At 44.2% G+C, this 19,720-nt stretch overlaps 1 protein-coding gene across 2 annotated transcripts in view; it reads left to right on the forward strand.

Moving 5' to 3' along the window:
* Positions 1-1,053: 1,053 nt before the first annotated feature.
* Positions 1,054-19,720, forward strand: part of CABLES1 (Cdk5 and Abl enzyme substrate 1) — a 49,822-nt gene continuing 31,155 nt past the window's right edge. The window contains exon 1 of one of the 2 annotated variants that reach the window (XM_033155032.1): positions 1,054-2,005. In XM_033155032.1, the coding sequence (XP_033010923.1) occupies positions 1,314-2,005 (692 nt within the window). In that variant the 5' untranslated portion in view covers positions 1,054-1,313. The remainder of the gene's footprint in view (positions 2,006-19,720) is intronic. The other variant, XM_033155033.1, reaches the window with a different exon arrangement.

Raw genomic sequence — 19,720 nt, forward strand, 5'->3', positions numbered from 1 at the left:
TCAGATGAGGAAAAAAATCTATTTCCCTGTATTCCTTTTTTTCTATTTAAAAAAAATATTGAAGTGGTTTGCAGCCCCCCTGAGCCCTTAAATTATATACAGATAATCCTTACATTGGGCTGGATCAACTTTTCAATAGCGACGAGCATTTGATTTGGAGCCTTCCCTTAGTAATTCAATAGAGCCATGTTTCCCAAAATTATAATAATCTAGTACCCCTTTTACCAGAATACCCTTTCTCAGTCTCTCATAAAATTTGGGGGTAGTTATAATACTATTTTATCTAAACATTATGTAGTAGAGTAAAATAAATAAATAATGCTGTGTACCCTTTTAAACCCTTTCTAGTCCACACTTTGGGAAACACTGCAATCGTTTCTAAACAGAAAACACCCAGCACCTTCTGGATAGGGTGTTTATTAACTGGGACCAGAGCCTTCAGGTTGGGGGTGGAATCCCGGTGGATCTTCAGGGAACCCTCATAATTAGTGATCAAACGGGCAACTGCAACATAACCTCAACAATGTCGGGGAGGGAAATGCGCCACCACGCAGCATGTCCACGCACACTCTTGTTCAGGAAGGGCCCCCCTGAGGCCTGTGAGGAATCCACGAGTTCCTACACCCCGTTAACTCCTAGGAGCCCGCCTTTAGTTTCCTTTTAATGTAACCTCCTCAAGGCCATGTGCTGTGGCACAACACCGACAGACTCCACCTTCCCTACTTCTCCTCCCACCAAAAACACAGCGGGGGTGGGTGGAGGAGGAGAGAGAGACAAAAAGAAAGGTTGAAGGCGCTTCCTTAGACTTGGACTCAGCCTCCTCCTCCTCCTTTCTTCTTCCTCCTCCCCCTTTTATCCTCCTCCTCCTCCTCCAGGCCGGAGCTTTTGTTTTTCTTCCCAGCTTTCTGTTTTCCACACGTGATTGCTGTGTTGTTGCACCGAGCGCTCGGCGGGGCCAGTGTTACCTATAAAAGCCAATAACTTTGGCTTAAGGGGGGGGGGGGGGGGAAGAGAAAAAGGCTGGAGCAAAAGGACACGAGGGAAGAAAGAGGAGGAGGAGGAGGAGGAGGAGGAGGAGGAGAAGGCTGCTGTACGAAGTCGGGCGCGCTGTCCGTGCAGGCAGCCGAGAGGAAGGAGGGGAAACATGCCATGCCTGCCCCGACTCCCCTCCGCTGCGCGGCTGCGACTTCACCGCCCTGCCGCCGGCTGCTGACCCTTCGCCCGCCGCCTGAAAGCTCGTGCCTATCGCGGCGATTATCACTCTTGTCCACTCCGAGGGCGGGAGAGGCGGCGGCGGGCAGGCGCGACAGACAATGGCGGCGGCTGCTCCTGCCGCCGCCAACAGCGGCAGCAGCAGCCCAGCTCGTGCCAACAACGGCGGCGGCGGCGGCACATTCCACCAGCAGCTGGAGCCCTGCCTGAGGAAGCCACCGCCGCCGCCGCCGCGCATGGACCCCCGGCGCAGGCAGGCAGCGCTCTCTTTCCTCACCAACATCTCGCTGGACGGGCGGCCCGCCGTGCCGCAAGACGACGAGGGCGGCGTCGGAGGAGGAGGCGGCGGTGAACAGAGCGGCGTCGGTGCTGCAGCACTGGCGGCCGCGAGGGTGGCTTCTGCAGCAGCAGCCTGCAGTAACGGCAGCGCTAGGACTCGCCACAGCCTGGGCGCTTTCCAGCCCGTCGCCCCGCAGGCTTACCCCAGCGCCTCCTGCAGCGGCGGCGGCGCCAGGCTCACGAGCCCCTCGAGGGTGGCTGGGCAGCAGCAGCAGCAGGAAGAGGACGAGGATGAGGACGAAGATGCCTTCGCTCCCGTGCAGGTGCCCGCCGCCGCCGCCGCCGCCTTCCTGGGCTCCTGCGGGACCCCCTCGGCGGGCGGCGCAAGAGGTCGCCTCAACTCTTTCACTCAGGGAATCCTGCCCGTCTCCTTCGCCAGAGCCGTCCCGCAGAACTATTGCTGCCTCGAGCAAGGCCCTGCGGGCACCAGCGCCTTCGAGCTCCAGAGGTCCCGGTGAGTGAGGCACACGCGTCTGCACCCAGAAGGGGCTGGGGATCTCTCTCTCTCTCTCTCTCTCTCTCTCTCTCTCTCTCTCTCTGTGTGTGTGTGTGTGTGTGTGTGTGTTGTTCATTCAGGACTCCCTGCCGCCGAAGGACTTGAATTATTTCCTTTAAAAGAAAGGGCCTCCACCTTCTGAAGTGAAGTGCCAGGGTTTGGGGGGGTCTTGAAAAAAGTTCACTCCTAATCCAAGATGTATGGGGGTCGGTTGAATTATTGGTGCGGGGGGAAGCACTCTGTGCATGCTCGAAGGCACTTCCTTCTGTACTGTGGTTTAAGAGGCACTAGGACAGCCATCGCCAACTAGGTGACCCTCCCAGATGTTCTGGACTGCAGCACCCATTAGCCTCAGCCAGTGCAAGTAAGTTAACATCTGGAGGGCACCACGTTGGTGAAAGCTGCATTAGGGCTTCTCGGATGATTATGTAGCTGAACTGTAGTCAAAACTCTGGGTAAAGGGATTAGGTGAGCACATACCAAAGATCATACAGTAGGGATTAGTACTCATTAACGCTTTTAATAACACTGCTGTACTTACAGCCAGGATGGTAAGACAGTTGCTTTTCTTTATGGCCCTTCTGCCTGCAGTATGTCTCTCTATGAGAATCTAATCCACTGTGTGAAAGGCGAAAGATTTATAAGATCTTGTTGGTTATAAAATGGAAATATATATAGGATTTGGCCTATTCTTCTCTCGTACTGAACTAAGGTAAGGGACCAGAAGAACTATAGAGTTCAGATGTGAGATGCTTCTGTGAGATATGGATATCAGTTGCTGAAGTGTACAGAGTGTGCCACACGGTGTGCCACTTGCTGGAGAGCTTTCAAAATGTAGACCTGAAATCTCCTAGGCAGGAACCAGACTCTTGTCCCCTCTGTGTTCTTTGCAAAACTTGCATGCTTCTGGCAGTGTATAAACATTAAATGGTTATATTACTAAACTTAGACTTAATCCACAAATTTACTTCATCACCATGCCTCTCTGGGTGCTGCGTTTTTCTTTACTTACTTGGGAGCCAGGTTGCATAATTTATTTAGAACTTATTTATTTATATTAAATGCCCACTTATTTGAGAACTTTCGGTGTGTTCTGCCTTTTCAAATGCAGTTTTTTCCACTATCTCTTGAATACATACATAGAATTTGGAGTAGTAGGAGATGATGTGAGAAAAACACAACTGGGTGGTAGGAAAATACCTATTACAAAGTTAGAGACTGAGTGGCCACTGTAGCAGGGGATTTCTCTCATTGGCAGACGGTTTTACTACACGACCCTTGAAGTATGATTCTACTGTTTAAGAAATGCATTTGGCAAGGAATACTATCCTTTTCTGTGGAAATGGTTTTCTTGTTTGGCATGCTCACTACCATACTACTGAAACCGTATGCACTTAATATAAAACAGATGGATCTTTCCTTATTTAAAATGCAAATATTTTTACAAAAATAGGAACAGTGCTCAAAAGTTTACAGGCAAATCTTTTTCCATCTTAAGTCAAATGTTACTGGTACTTTGCAATAGTCTCCCTTCCCTGCTCATGTAAGTTGCTGCACCTTTCTTTTACATAAGCTTTGGTGACATTTGTGCAAAGAGGCTGTGCTGAATTCTGTTGGTGCTTAGGGGATAGTTTCATAGACTGAACAAATATTTGGGGTTGTTCTGGAACATCTTGTTTTGTGCCGTTTTTTCCTACCATCAGAATCTGTGACCATAATATCCTGAAGTGCTCTCTAGAGTTAATGGAGGATGCTCTTTTTACAAATACCATATGTTTGCTCTACCAAAACACATTAGAACTTTCTCCATCTAGCAACATGTCAGAGCCTGAAACTGCCCTGAGCGACTTTTTGAAGCATTGTAAAGCTTTTCCATTCAGTGCAAGGTTTTCGATGTTGATAGAAGCTTGGATGTTTTGGGATCTTTTATGCTTTTAACTGAATTTTAGTGAAGCATTTCACGTTGGCTCTTTAGTCTGTTGGTTTCTGCCCCAAGTTTTAAAAAATGAACAATTCTACATCCTATATACTGGGAGTACTCCATTGAACACAGTGGAACTTAGTCTGAGTAAGAGTGAACAGCAGTGTGCTGTTAAGTCAAACCACAGACCACTGAAAGGATTGGGTGCTTATGGTCACTTCACAAGGATGAATAAATATCTCACTGTCACCAGTTCAGAGCAAGGGACACCCGCAAAACATCCTCTAGGCAGCCGTGCTAGAAATGTAATCCATCATGTTGGTGTAGCTTGTTTTGGCTTGAAGGCTTCTGCTTTTAAGTACAGTGGTACCTCTGGTTAAGTACTTAATTCGTTCCAGAGATCCGTTCTTAACCTGAAACTGTTCTTAACCTGAAGCACCACTTTAGCTAATGGGACCTCCCGCTGCTGCTGCGCCGCCAGAGCACGATTTCTGTTCTTATCCTGAAGCAAAGTTCTTAACCTGAAGCGTTATTTCTGGGTTAGCGGAGTCTGTAACCTGAAGCGTACTTAACCTGAGGTACCACTGTAAATACTTTGGGAAATGTGTGTTGTTCTGGAGAGGTGAGATTTTCTTGTGTGCTGCTCCAAAATGCCTTTAAAGGCATGATAAAATGCTAAAACTAGATGACCAAAGGACAGCCCCTCCTCCTGTTTTCCAATTTGTGAAGTTACACCTAGATTCATAACAAGCCCCACCTTTCTTTTCTGCTCAAGAAGCTGGTTTCAGATGACAAGTAGAACATCTTCCTTGTGGCAAGAGACCATGTTGTCCAACCTTTGTATGCTAAAAGAGGTTGTTCTCACACCCCCTTTCCTCTTCTGATAAGCTGCCAGAATGGTTTTTTAGCATATTACACAGAGATCTCTAGATTCCTTTTCTTTGCACAGCCTCTTCATTCCAGGGGATTTTAGCAAAAATAATTAGAAGTAGGGTGAACATCTCTGCAACGTAGAGGTGAAAAAGAGGTGGAGTACTATCTAAAGCAGGACCTGTGTCCCTAAAGCCAACTTGTTGGACTCCAACTCCCATCAGCCCCAGCCAGCATGTCCTGATAACATCTGCACTGTCACAGGTTCTCCATCCCTGATGTAAAGTAATGTACATGCATCTATTAATCAGCAGCATTTTCTTCTGACTGTGATCTGTCTCCGAATCTGATATCTTAATCCTTTGTTTATTCACTGCTGTTATCATGCATTACTCATGAGTTGATGCACCACCCCATCACTCTCATTCTGCTGTTCTCTAGCATTGATCTCTAGTTAATAGGGAGCTGCTAAAGCATGTTTGCTTAAGTGTAAGCGTTCTGTTTACCTGTTTAAAAGATTTTTTTAAAAAAATCTATCTTGTAGGCAGGGATTGATGAATAAATAACAGGCTTCAAATGACAGCCCTGCACGGATAGCTGATTGTTTTTAAGCAAACCCGTTCCCCTAAATGCTTTGAACATGATCAGACCTTAACAAAACAATTAACAGTGAAGCAAGCATTCAGCTGCTGCAGGACAATTCAAGCATTACAATTGAAATCATATAATTGTGTCTGGGCTATGATAGCAGTCCAGGCTGATCTGAGTACTCTACAAGGATTAAGAAGGCAACACAGTGTCAGTAAGCTGCAGTTCTTATCATAAAATTATTATTATTTATTTAGTAAAATATAAACATTGCATGCAGTAACACAGAGTAAAAAAAACTAGAAGTGATCATAAACTAACTCCTACCCCTCATTCCCCAATTGCACCACTATGTCAATTATTAAAACAGTGAGCTGACAAAAATAATCAAGCAGAAGGAGAGAGAAAATAACAACCAACTGCCTCGGAGTAAAGGAAAGTCATGGCCTGTCACTGTAAATACAGTTATGTTGGCACCAGGTGGACCTCCCTGGAAAAAGCATTTCCTAGTCTGGGAACCACTCCTGAAAAGGCACTTTTGTAACCACAGTCCTTTTCTGGGAGCAGGAGGATGGCCTCCAATGACAACCTAAGGTTCTGGACAGCTTCGTACTGGAAGAGATGATCTGTAAAGTACTGGAGTCTTGAGCTGTTTAGGGTTCTATAGCTAAAACAGCAATTCGAATAACGGATGTTAATGCATCTGGGCCAGAACTGGTATTATTATACGTTTAGACTACCTGATCCTTGTTAGGATTAGGCCGCTGAATTCTGCACCAGCTGCAGAGTCTGAAAAGCCTTAGCATAGACAACTGAAGCCAGGTTATCAAAATCCAGATACAGTAGCTGGTAGACAGTGCTCTGTGCCATAGCAGCCACTTGTACCTCCAGTGACAGTAATAGATGCAGACATCCGCCTTCCTGAATCTACAAGCTTGTACCTTCAAAGGGAGTGCAACCCCACCCATAATTGGTTGAACATTATTTACCCAGGTAGTCAAACCATTCTCTATCTCTGCCTTATCTGGATTGAGCTTCAGTTTATGGGCCCTCATCCATTCAAGTACTGTTGTTACAGAGGCACATGAAGGCAGATTTATATCTCCCTCTAATGTGTAATTGTACACTTGTACTGTATAGGAATTCACGTGCCACAGGTGCATTTTTTATTATGGCTTCTCTCCTTTGTCATGGTGAGGATGCCTTTATTTATTAATTCCTTTGGGCAACAGACCTTGTTCCCGGTTTACAGAAAGGCATCAGATATTTAGTCTAGCTGTAAATACTGATTTCTGTTCGGCATTGTGCTGGTGAAATCAGTGGAATGTCTTGTGTGCTTTTCAGAAGATTCACAGCCACAAATGGTTATTGCTGCTCACATTTTGCCACCTTAACTGTTGATCTGTAGGGACTAAAAATAATAATCTGCTATCAGCTGTACTTTTACTGTTGAAAAGTGCATTTTAGCTTCATGCCTACTTTTCTGCCGTCAGTGTCTGTAATCAGGGGCGTTCCTAGCCCCTTGGCCGCCCGGGGCGGGAAGCCAAGAGGCACCCCTGGGGGCGGGGCATCGTGACGCGTGCGTGCGTCATGACGTCATGACGCACGTTCACAGCGCGATGCCACGCCCCCGGGGGGAAAAAAGGGAAATAGCAGGTGCTTGAGAGCGCCCGCTTTGCTCCCCCCTTCCCTTTCGGCTTCTTTCAGCGCCGAAAGGGGAGGAAAAAAGGAAGCGAAGCCAGCGCTTAAACGCGCCGCTTTGCTTCCTTTTTTCCTCCCCTTTCGGCGCTGAAAGAAGCCGAAAAGGGAAGGAAAAAAGGAAGCAAAGCGGCGCGTTTAAGCGCCGGCTTTGCTTCCCCCCCCCCTTCCCTTTCAGTGCCGAAAGGGGAGGAAAAAAGGAAGCAAAGCGGCGCTTTAAGCGCCGGCTTTGCTTCCCCCCCCCTTCCCTTTCAGTGCCGAAAGGGGAGGAAAAAAGGAAGCAAAGCGGCGCTTTAAGCGCCGGCTTTGCTTCCCCCCCCTTCCCTTTCAGTGCCGAAAGGGGAGGAAAAAAGGAAGCAAAGCGGCGCTTTAAGCGCCGGCTTTGCTCCCCCCCCTTCCCTTTCAGTGCCGAAAGGGGAGGAAAAAAGGAAGCAAAGCGGCGCTTTAAGCGCCGGCTTTGCTCCCCCCCCCTTCCCTTTCAGTGCCGAAAGGGGAGGAAAAAAGGAAGCAAAGCGGCGCTTTAAGCGCCGGCTTTGCTTCCCCCCCCTTCCCTTTCAGTGCCGAAAGGGGAGGAAAAAAGGAAGCAAAGCGGCGCTTTAAGCGCCGGCTTTGCTCCCCCCCCCTTCCCTTTCAGTGCCGAAAGGGGAGGAAAAAAGGAAGCAAAGCGGCGCTTTAAGCGCCGGCTTTGCTTCCCCCCCCTTCCCTTTCAGTGCCGAAAGGGGAGGAAAAAAGGAAGCAAAGCGGCGCTTTAAGCGCCGGCTTTGCTTCCCTGCCCGCTTTCTCTTTCGGCCGCCGTTCGTTCTGTCGCCCCAGGAGCAGCAGCAGCTGCTTCTCCCACGGCGACGGAGCGAGCGGCGGTGCGTGGGGGTGAGAAGCGGCGGCCCCTCCTGCCACTCCCCACGCACCACCGGTCACCCCGGGAGCAGCAGCGCTGCACAGACGGGGTGCTTGGCTGAGCGAGCACCCCGTCCGTGCAGCGCTGCTGCTCCCGGGGTGACGGAGGGAGCAGCGGCGCGTGGGAGGGGCCGCCGCTTCTCACCCCCACCCGCCGCTTATCACCCTGTCACTGGGGGCGTACCGCCCCTACCGCCCCTCCCCAACGACGCCCCTGTCTGTAATCAAAATTGCATCATTTATACTGTGAGAATTTCACTCTCTGTAAATGACTCCCTGTTGTTTTGGACTAGCATCAGTAGTTTTTTTATTGACAGTAACTATGCTTCTGTGTTTACTATCTCTGGTGTCATTCCATGTCTAAAGTGATATATGACATATTTTCCTTCAGGCATTATCAGCTAAATACCAGCTGTAGTCATGCATCATGGATATTGCTTTCTTTACATGCTTTGTTTTGGAACTTGCTACCTTCTAAATAAAAGTGGTATCTGGAGTGTGACATCTAAGTTTTCTTTTCTTTACTGGTACTTCTTTCACTGTTTCTCCAGGACTTGAATGTTTATGTCACTTGGCATTGTTTTATCTAATTGTTGCTTCGTTTTTGGTAGCAGGGAAATCCTTACTAAACTTACTAGTGAGAAAATCCCATAGAACTAACTTCTGCTTAAATACTGTATGCTTAAGACTGCACTGCACTGGAAGTTTCCAAGCATAATGCAAATTAGTCATTCTTAGACTGCAAGAATCATTCACATTCATACTTTTGGATAGGAACTGGAGGGAGAACAGCCTTCTGCTCATAGAGAAATCCCCTGACAAAACCAGCTATGCCAGTAGAATATACTGATGATATATTAGTTTGCTTTGGCTTCAGCATGTTCTCATGTGATTCTAGCAACAGACTTCAAAGTGAAACATATAAATTGTAAATGACTCTTGAGTTTTTGTTTTCCCTTCACATTTTCTTCTGTTTGGCCGAACTCAAGCATATGCGGACTAACTTTAGATACAGTATTGGTGTCTTCGCAAAATAGTGAACCTTTCAACATCTGTCTTATTTAGATTCCTAACCCAGAACCAGACACAAAATACAAATTAAGTTCTTACACTTTAACTGCATGAAATTTGTATTATTATTTTTTTTAAAAATCACCACATCCTAATAAAACACCAAGTAAAACTTTCTCCACTTATCCTTATTTCCTTAGCAACATGTTTCAGTTGCAGACTGTGGAACAAGGTGTCATTGAGAGTTTGTTTCTCGGTGACTGAAATATTTATTGAATTCTGAAGCCACAAGATAAATATAACATGCCAATAGGAAGTGAAGACAATGGATTTCATATTTTGCCTAAAGTGTTGATATGCTTTCCCTGAAAGTTTTGCATTGTAGACCAGTTCACAATAAAGGTTGTTGCCTTTAGAAGGGTGAAGAGTGAGGCCTTGCCTCTGACACCATGCTGCCCTTGGGAGGTCCTTGAAATGCAGTTGGGCTGTTTGCTGTTTTTCAGGTTGATCTTAGAATCAGTGTACCTGCAGAGACGAGCCCTTGCCATTCTTATTTACTGTATTTTACAGCTCAGTTGACCGTGGTGAAATGGCAAACATACTTTCTAGTTATTAATTATAATACAGTAGATTAAATCTGTGTGGATTTGTATGCGAATAAAAACAATGTTTCTTAAGAAAACAGGATCATTCCTTTGTTTTTAGGTGAGACATGCACATGATGAAGTGGGCACCATCTTAAAAGAAGTCTCTGATGTGAGATGTGGAAATGTTTATTTTAAAATGGCACCACCTCCCACTTGGAGTTTTTTGTTTTTTTAAAAAAAATCAGAGTCCAAAGAATTTAATGACTCCCTAAATAGTGAACTAGGGTGCTGAGTACCAACAGAAATGGGCCAAAACAGAGCCACTGTGAAACAAGTGGGAGGTGTCAGTATGATTTGGGGAACCCCAAATGTATTAAATAATACGTTTTAAAGATATGTGGGGAAAACCCACCCACAAACAAGCCCATGAGGACTGAGCGTGCTCAATAGTCACTGGCTGTTTAGTATCAGTTGGAAAACAAAAATGGAAAACAACTGGTGATGGAATGGAGTATAGTGAGGAGAGTTAAGTTAGGAACCCTTAACAGGAGCATTTACTGTTAGGAAGTGAGGACTACACAGCAAAAAAATGTGGCAGGTCTCATGTTATGGTTATTTCTAATAGTATTATTCGTAAGCCACCCTTTATCCAAAGATCACAAGGCCATTCACAACATAAAAATACAAAATGAGAACGCAGAATACATAACAAAAAATAAACAAGCAAAACAGTACCCCCATATAATTAGCATGTACACATGTGACACAAATCTTATCCTATTTCATGGGGGATGTAGTTCCTCTTTTTGGGTCTGTTTCAAGTGACTACCCCAGTGTAGTCCATTGAGCACTTTTATAATACTTTTGCAGTAAATACCCCACCAAGAATTTTGCATTCTTCAGAGAATCAAATTGATTAATGAGCTTAATTTTTCAGTCTTATTCACTTTATCTGGTTATATTTACTGTGTTTGAATTTTTTGAGTGATTTAGATATATAATGAATAATTAAGTATGCACATTCTTGGCATAAACCCAAGAACTACTCAACTCAGGTGCAACCTTTTGCCCCATATAAATGTGGAAGCAGTGCCTCGTAGGCAGACAAGCCTTATCAGCAGGATGAGTAGGTGCAGCCCTGAAATTGCTTGCCGAAAGACATTAATGCAACTCAAGGTGAGCCTTTATATAGACATTATCAAAGAGAAGCCATGTGAGAATTAGAAGAAGCGTAGAATTGAAAGAAAAGGGTCTGGTTTTTCTTCAGTCATTTGTTACGCTGTATGCTTTTTGACCTTGTAATGTTCCTGCAGTTTGAACTTCCAGTTGAAAGAATTGATATCTTTGGTAGGATCTGTTCCATCCATTATCAGCAAAGTTATAGTGTCACTTTTTGTGACCGGCTACATCATGCAAGACATGGTGCACTGTGCATTTTTGTTTTCACAAAGCTTCTGAATATGCTGTGAAGCTATAATCAGAGTTCCTTGGCTTTTCTGTTTGTGTTAGCAGTTTAGGTAATTACATACTGGATTATATTTAACATACTAGATTATATTAATTAGTGTGATTTGGGTTTGAGTTGTGCATGTGTTCACAAGAAATGAAATTACCAGTACCAGCCTACTCCCCCCCCAACACACACATGCACACAGCCCCCAGCCCCCAGTCCAATAAAGCTGTTGATGGTTTTTTGTGTATAAGAAAGGGGGGGATTGCAGTAAATTCACTGTAAATTCAAGGTGGTTTTAGATGGTTTTAGTGGAGTTTAAGATGTTTGGTTTCACTGACACTGCTAGAGCTTAATTTGAAGCTATGGGTTAGTTCTGAACCTGTGTTTAATTCTGAAGTCCTGCCTTTAGAACCTGTCTCATCCCTGCAACATGGAGTGCTACAAGGCAAGAGTGCTTTTGAGTATATCTAGACAGCCTTTCCTGTGCTACTGAGTAGTCACAACTATTTGCACACCTGAGTTTCATCAATAAAGGTTTTCAAGCCAGATGCTATTACCCCCAGGAACCTAGAATCAGTGTCAGAAACTGAGGTATGAAAGCTAGGAGCTAAATAACAACATAAACTTAAGTTGTGGGCACAACAGCAGATTGTCTATGTGCACTTTTTAAATAACAAGAATACAAAGCTGAAAATGAATGAACTGCAGCTAAAATATTATGCTTACTTTTCACATGGTCTAGTCATTCTGCCCACTGCCCTAATATTCTTAAGAGGGTCTCTTCTCTAGTCTTCAGAGAGTAGCTGGAAGTCAGGAGGCAGAAATAGGTCCTCCTTTCCTTCCACTCCGCAGTTTTAATCTGAAATCTGTGCCCAGAGCTCATTGGGAGTTTTGAACACTGCCTAGAATGGATGGAAGCAAATAAATGTTTTTCTGTTTGCTTAGAAATTTGACATTCCATACACCTAGGATTTCAAGTACATCTTTGCCCCAGCACTCTATTGATTGCCATGGTCTGTCTGAGGAATATTCTTTAGCAACAGTTTTTGTAGGTTTTTGTCATTGCAAAAGGGACACGTTCCTTTTTTGGGGGGGAGTGCCTGTTTTCTCTCTTAATTTATGAAAGAGGTATCTGACGGTGAATAGTTTGAATCTCTCAAGCCTCTCATATTTTAATGGTGTGCTATTTAGTAAATTCTTTATGGTATTCTCTCTTGGTTTTCAGATTGTGGTTTCTACTCCTGTCCCTGGTTTTTTGTTTGCTGTTAATGAATCTGAAATGGAGGGCCCTGTACTTCACACATGTGGTTCTGTTTTTTTGTTTTTTTATCTGTAAAAGCTTTCCTTCCATGAATGCCACAATGTTAATAATTTATCTGAAAAGACTTTAAATTAGAGCTGCAGCTTTTGATTAATCATTTCCATGCATTTTTAAAAAGTGTCCCTGATTTAATTAGGCACCATGTTAGTAAAGATATTACTGCTGCTCTCTTTCTCTCTTCTCCACCCGCCATTTTAATTGATATCATCTCCCCCCCCCCACCCACCTACCCTGACTATTGGGCAGTAGGATGAAGAGAAGGAGTTAGACACAGGCAGCTTTTCTCTTGCTGTTGCTGGCATTTGCCTCATCTCTTTAAGGCTCAGGGTGGGGTGCGAAGAGGGCTCTCAGTCCAGACCATCATCAAGACAGGGCATGACAATCCAGATTTCCAAACAGGCTGTCAGGTTGCAGTTATTCACACTTCCTTGGGAACAAGTTCCATTGAAGTCAGTGATATTTACTTTCAAAGTTAAGCAAGCATCTTCCACCTCTGACTCACCCACTGCCTTAACTGCCACCTCCGTTCACGACTGCATCTGCAGAAAAGAGCAATCAGATTGATCAGGGCAGTGGAGCAAGTCCCCTATAACAGCAGCCTTCCATTTTTTCAGACCACGGTCCACCTTTAACCCAAACGTGCATTTGGAAACCTGTTCCTTTAATTTTTAAGTGATATATTTGCCTGGTGGTTGTGACTCGCCTTAGACCAGGCTGTAACCCAGAAGTGGGTCCTCACCCATCAGCTGAAGACCAGTGCCCTATAGTGTTTAAGGCTTTTTATTTAGAAAATAGGTAGGTAAGGGCAGGGGGCCATGATAGAGGTATACAAAATTATGCATGGTGTAGTGAAATTGGAAAGAGGGGAGTCTTGCTCTCGCAACAGGGGATCACCCAATGGTAGAAGATCCAGGAAAGACAACTATAATAGTTAAATTGTACAATCCTACAAATCTTCAAGGACTCTAGACCAGGGGTCAGCAAACTTTTTCAGCAGGGGGCCAGTCCACTGTCCCTCAGACCTTGTGGGGGGCCGGACTATATTTTTTTTTAAAAAAAATGAACGAATTCCTATGCCCCACAAATAACCCAGGGATGCATTTTAAATAAAAGGACACATTCTACTCATGTAAAAACACCAGGCAGGCCCCACAAATAACCCAGAAATGCATTTTAAATAAAAGAACACGTTGTTGTTCAGTCATTCAGTCGTGTCCGACTCTTCGTGACCCCATGGACCAGAGCACGCCAGGCACGCCTATCCTTCACTGCCTCTCGCAGTTTGGCCAAACTCATGTTAGTAGCTTCGAGAACACCGTCCAACCATCTCATCCTCTGTCGTCCCCTTTTCCTTGTGCCCTCCATCTTTCCCAACATCAGGGTCTTTTCTAGGGAGTCTTCTCTTCTCATGAGGTGGCCAAAGTACTGGAGCCTCAACTTCAGGATCTGTCCTTCTAGTGAGCACTCAGGGCTGATTTCTTTGAGAATTGATAGGTTTGATCTTCTTGCAGTCCATGGGACTCTCAAGAGTCTCCTCCAGCACCATAATTCAAAAGCATCAATTCTTCGGCGATCAGCCTTCTTGATGGTCCAGCTCTCACTTCAAAGAACACATTACACTCATGTAAAAACATGCTGATTCCCAGACTGTCCGCGGGCCGGATTTAGAAGATGATTGGGGCGCATCCAGCCCCCAGGCCTTAGTTTAGGGATCCCTGCTCTAGACCTAGTTCTCAGTGATGTGGTAACCCTCTTTTCCTGTACTATACCAACTTCAGACTACATCTGGGAACTCACAAGACTGAATGTCCTCCATAAAGAAATATTCTGCAAATAGAAATCTAGTACCTCTGGAACAAGGGCTGTAGCCCAGTTTCCCCATGATATTTACCTTTCTGTGTGCATGTGTTTTTTAATCAAGGCATGGGTTTACCATCACGGTCAAGACTAACCTGTTGAGGGTAAGGCTGAATAAGTTAAATAAGAAATGCCTGAAACTTGCAAAGCAGTGAGATCACATAATGCAAAGCATATTTGCTACCAGGCCTCTGAAACCTTAACCATCACAGTTAAAGACCTTAGTTAGGTTAAACCAAATCATATGGAACTCCACTATAACAGTTTTTGCATATTTCTAGGAACCTCCAGAGGCAAAAATTTTAAATCTTCCCATATCCATTTCTTCTCAACTTCATCTTCTTTTTCACTTTGCTGTCATTCTGAAACAGTATTAATTCAGAATTTCTCCCTGAATGAGAAATAAACAATCTGTAACCACATTGCATTAGCAGAAAACTATCTTGAGTATAGGACGCGGGTGGCGCTGTGGGTTAAACCACAGAGCCTAGGGCTTACTGATCAAAAGGTCAGCTTCGAATCCCCGCGACGGGGTGAGCTCCCGTTGCTCAGTCCCAGCTCCTGCCCACCTAGCAGTTTGAAACCACGTCAAAGTGCAAGTAGATAAATAGGTACCGCTCCGGCGGGAAGGTAAACTGCGTTTCCGTGTGCTGCTCTGCTTCGCCAGAAGCGGCTTTGTCATGCTGGCCACATGACCCGGAAGCTGTACGCCGGCTCCCTTGGCCAGTAACACAAGATGAGCGCCGCAACCCCAGAGTCGGACACGACTGGACCTAATGGTCAGGGGTCCCTTTACCTTTATCTTGAGTAATGGGTGTACCCATTCCAAACAGCATGTGGAATCTGCTGGAAATGGCCTGTACACATAGTCATAACATGTAGCACCAGCCACTTTATCTATCTGCTGTTTCCACCCCAGCATTGGCAGCCTCCCAAATTTAGTAGGTACAGAAAGCATAGTGCTGGTTTGGAAATTCTCTGGGTAAACGTTAGTGGGAAATTATTTATTTGTTTATTTTATTTACAGATCACTTCCCCATAAAACAACTTGACGAGATTTAACAATAAAAAATGTCAAAAATAAAAACATGTGTTGCTATCTTCCAAAAGATTGAAGTACCGGTACATGTCCCTTGAAAACTTTATCATCCACATTTTATGCTTTCTTTTGTCAGTCTAGTTTTGTAAAACAAAAATACAAGTTTAGGTCCATTTAATCAGGAAGCATCCCAGAGTTTATAATCTCACATTATTCATTGCATATTGTGACAGCAATGAAGTTGCCAAGTATAGATTTTTTCTTTAGTGGTGTGCTTCAGGGTTGATAATACTCTGACTCAGTGTAATTCACAATTTGCTGCCTGAGGAAGGCAAACCTTGTAAAGACATTAAGAGGGATGGGAGTGAGCCAAATCTTTATTTGTATCCCTCTTTCAGGAAGGGAAAGCATATCTATGAATCTAGGTAGCAAATAAAAATAAACCTATTAATGGGAGAAAGGAAAGGAAAACAAACAGAACATTGTATGAATTAAGACCGTACAGCTTAAACATTCCTTTCAGTCTGATGTTCATTTGTGCAGAGAGGTTCTAAGGCTTCATTCAGCTTGTTAGAAAGTTCTGCTGAGTCTCATAAACTGAAGGACTAGATATGCATCCACTGATAAGGGAATTGGCAGAGCAAATGCATGATTAACAATTAGGATGGTCTGTCAAGACAAAACATCCCAGGATTTCTTAACTATGAAGATTATGGGGGTTGTTGTCAACACTGAGATGACCACACTGTAAAAGCTACTAGCTGCATCTGGAGATGTGTTCTGATCTCTGCAGATGGCTACCAAAACCTGAAAATTATATTACAACATGCATAAAAGGAAAAGGGACTACTGTACACTTGTTACTGTTGGTCTTGGCCATAATAAATAGACTAGTTAGTTAAGCTGTGCTATTTGCCAGTTAACCTTCATTTCTGTGAGCACTATTAACTCCATGCTTCCCCTGGATTTCTCTTCCCTTAGAAGTGAAGGAAACCACTTTTTTCTTTTACCATGGCTTTCCAAGTTAGTCTATTTCTTCAAATTTTCATTATGATTTTATTTATTATTTATTAAATTTGTATACCACCCTTCATCCAAAGATTATAGGCGTGATTCACAACATGAAAATACAAAACAGAGAACACAAAATACATAATAAAACAAAAGCAAGCTGATCCAAACTGACCCCCCTGTCCACACACAAATATGTTTTAATGCTTTTTTGTGTTCTGCATTATATTTTATATTCTGTTTCTGTACACTGCTTAGGTACTTTTTTGAATGTAGAGTGGCTTACATTTTGGAATAAAAATGTTTCCCCACCAATGCAAGAAGGGTGCTGACAGTTACATGAATTAATAAACTGGCAGATCTAACATCAGGCCAACTCTGAATCTACATTTCACCCATAGTCACATGTTCACAGGGGCCGTATTGAAATACTGTATATACTCATGTATAAGCCGACCCGAATATAAGCTGAGCACCTAATTTTAGCACAAAAAACTGGGAAAACTTATTGACTCGAGTACAAGCCCCTGCCTAACTAGGGTGCTGCCGAGAGGCAGAGGCTGGTGGCGGCAGCAGCAGAGGAAGAACAAGCAGCCCGAAAGAGCTTCTTTTGGGCTGGTCATTCCTCCTCCTCCACCGGCAACAGCCTCTGCCGCTCGCAAGGGCAGGCACAGGAGCTGCACTTGGCAGAGGAGTGGCGGCGGCACAAGCAGCAGCAGCAGCAGCAGCAGCAGCAGCAGCAGCAGCAGCAAACTCTCACTCGAGTATAAGCCGAGGGGGGCTTTTTCAGCATAAAAAATGTGCTGAAAAAGTCTGCTTATACACAAATATATATGGTAATTTGAATGAGCAACATGACCCAATCATGTAGCTGCTCATTTCACATTATTTCTCTCCCTCAAAACATGGGCAGTGATGGAGGGCAGAATATTACACATTGGACCTCTGTACAGTGGCACCTTGGTTTAAGAACAGCTTAGTACAGGGGTCCCCAAACTAAGGCCCGGGGGCCGGATGCGGCCCAGTCGTCTTCTAAATGCGGCCCGCGGACGGTCCGGGAATCAGCGTGTTTTTACATGAGTAGAATGTGTGCTTTTATTTAAAATGCATCTCTGGGTTATTTGTGAGGCATAGGAATTCATTCATTTTTTTTCAAAATATAGTCTGGCCTCCTACAAGGTCTGAGGGACAGTAGACCGGCCCCCTGCTGAAAAAGTTTGCTGACCCCTGGCTTAGTATATGAACAACTTGGATTAAGAACGCTGCAAACCCAGAAGTAGGTATTTTGGTTTGTGAACTTTGCCTTTGAAGCAGAACATGTTCTGCTTTCTGTTGAGTGTGTTCCATTTGTAAATTGAGCCCCCCGCTGCTATGGGAAAGCATGCTTTGGTTTAAGAACGCTTTGGTTTAAGAATGGACTTCCGGAATGGATTAAGTTCGTAAACCAAGGTACCACTGTATACCTGAAGGAGTGTCTCCACCCCCTTCATTCAGCCTGGACATTGAGGTCCAGCTCCAAGGACCTTCCGGTGGTTCCCTCACTGCGAAAAGTGAGGTTACGGGAAACCAGACAGATGGCCTTCTCAGTAGTGGTGCCCACCCTGTGGAACGCCCTCCCATCAGATGTCAAGGAAATAAACAACTACCTGACTTATAGAAGACACCTGAAGGCAGCTGTGTTTAGGGAAGTTTTAAATATTTGATATTTTATTGTGTTTTTATTATTCTGTTGTGAACCGCCCAGAGGGGCTGGGGAAACCCAGGCAGATGGGTGGGGTATGTATGTATGTATGTATGTATGTATGTATGTATGAATAAATAAAATTTATGATAAACTGTTCACGTGGAAGACTCACTTGATTATAGAGGCTGTCTACGTGGTGGGAGAGAGGGGTCTATGTTACTCCTTCACTATATTATTGTCTGAATTTTCTGGAACCGTGAAATCGGTTTTCAAGATGGAAAAATCCTGCTGATGTTTACATATTTGCTTGTCTTCTGATGAACTTCAGCATAGCTGAAGTGAGGGAGCTCGTGATCACTTCCCCATTCCTTTGCCCCAAATCAATCTCACTTCGAACTTACTGCAGCCTCAGGGTTGTTCCTGGGTTGTGTATGCAAACTCTAGGCTGAATCACGTTCAGGGGCTGTTAATCTCTAAATGAAGCTTGTTTATAGTAGGTTTAAATATACTTACCGTATTTCTTTCATAGATTAGCAGGCTCATTTTGGAAACCTCAGGTCTACCCAAGCTTTTGTGATGTAACATACATATAACTGTATACAGCATTGTTTCGAGATGCTCTGTTCCCAATTTAGAAACGGAATCTCATCCAAACAATGATGTAAACACTGTCATTGCTGTGTCAGTATAATTGTAGAGAGTAATCATTGCTTCTTCCTCGCCAACATGTAATAAGATGATTTTACCACTGTCCAGTCTGCCTTTGAACATACATTACATTAGTAATGTGTATAAATCAAATTATAATGACTGGAATTAGTCCTGAGAAGTGAGTATAAGGATGACTTCACTCACCAGATGAGATTGTTGTGATGTGCTTTCATATTCTTTTTTTAAAAAAAAAAATATCTACTTAACTTAACAAAATAAGGGAGTATTTGGGTCCCATATGCCTAACCAAATAATGCCTGTGTAATCAGACAACACTAAGCGTCTGTAGTCATTTAAACCTAGTGGTTCGTATCAAGACTTAAGCTGGTAATGAACAGATATTGTCTGGATCCAGTCCACCAGTCTTTTATTTATTGGTAATAACTAGGAGAACAGGGAATAGCCAGTCCTTTGCAGTGTCCTGCATCATGCCCATTGTCCTTAATCTCAAATGACATATATAAACATGAGAATGCAAAAGGTGAGTACATTTACTTTGAGGTAGGCTAAAAAAATGCATCCTTCTCATCATTCCCAGTATCTCCTGTTTTGAATCAGAAAACACTGAGGAATATGTGGGAGGTGTAAGAGATCTCTCTCCACCTACTTTTCTTCAAGTTCTTCAATGGGGATCACTGGAATGTGGTTTCATTTTGTTAACCCAATCTTCTTCCTTATTTCTGTACAGTGGTACCTCCGGTTATGAACTTAATTCGTTCCGGAGGTCTGTTCTTAACCCGAAACCATTCTTAACCTGCCGCCGCGCCGCCGCCATGTGAATTCCACTCGCATCCTGGGGCAAAGTTCGCTACCAGGAGACCTACTTGCGGGTTAGCAGAGCTCGTTACCCAAAGCGTTTGTAAGGAGGACGGTACGTAACCCAAGGTTCCACTGTACAGCAATTCTGTTTTCTTCTCATAGTATCCCTTCTCCTCATCACAATAGTCACAGGAAAGCCTTTGCATCCTGCCTGTGAGCTATAGCTGTGTACAGTGGCTTACAGCTTTCTAGGAGGTTTTGTGCTTTAT

Source organism: Lacerta agilis, chromosome 7 (genome assembly GCF_009819535.1).
Source record: "Lacerta agilis isolate rLacAgi1 chromosome 7, rLacAgi1.pri, whole genome shotgun sequence".
Taxonomy (NCBI): Eukaryota; Metazoa; Chordata; class Lepidosauria; order Squamata; family Lacertidae; genus Lacerta; species Lacerta agilis.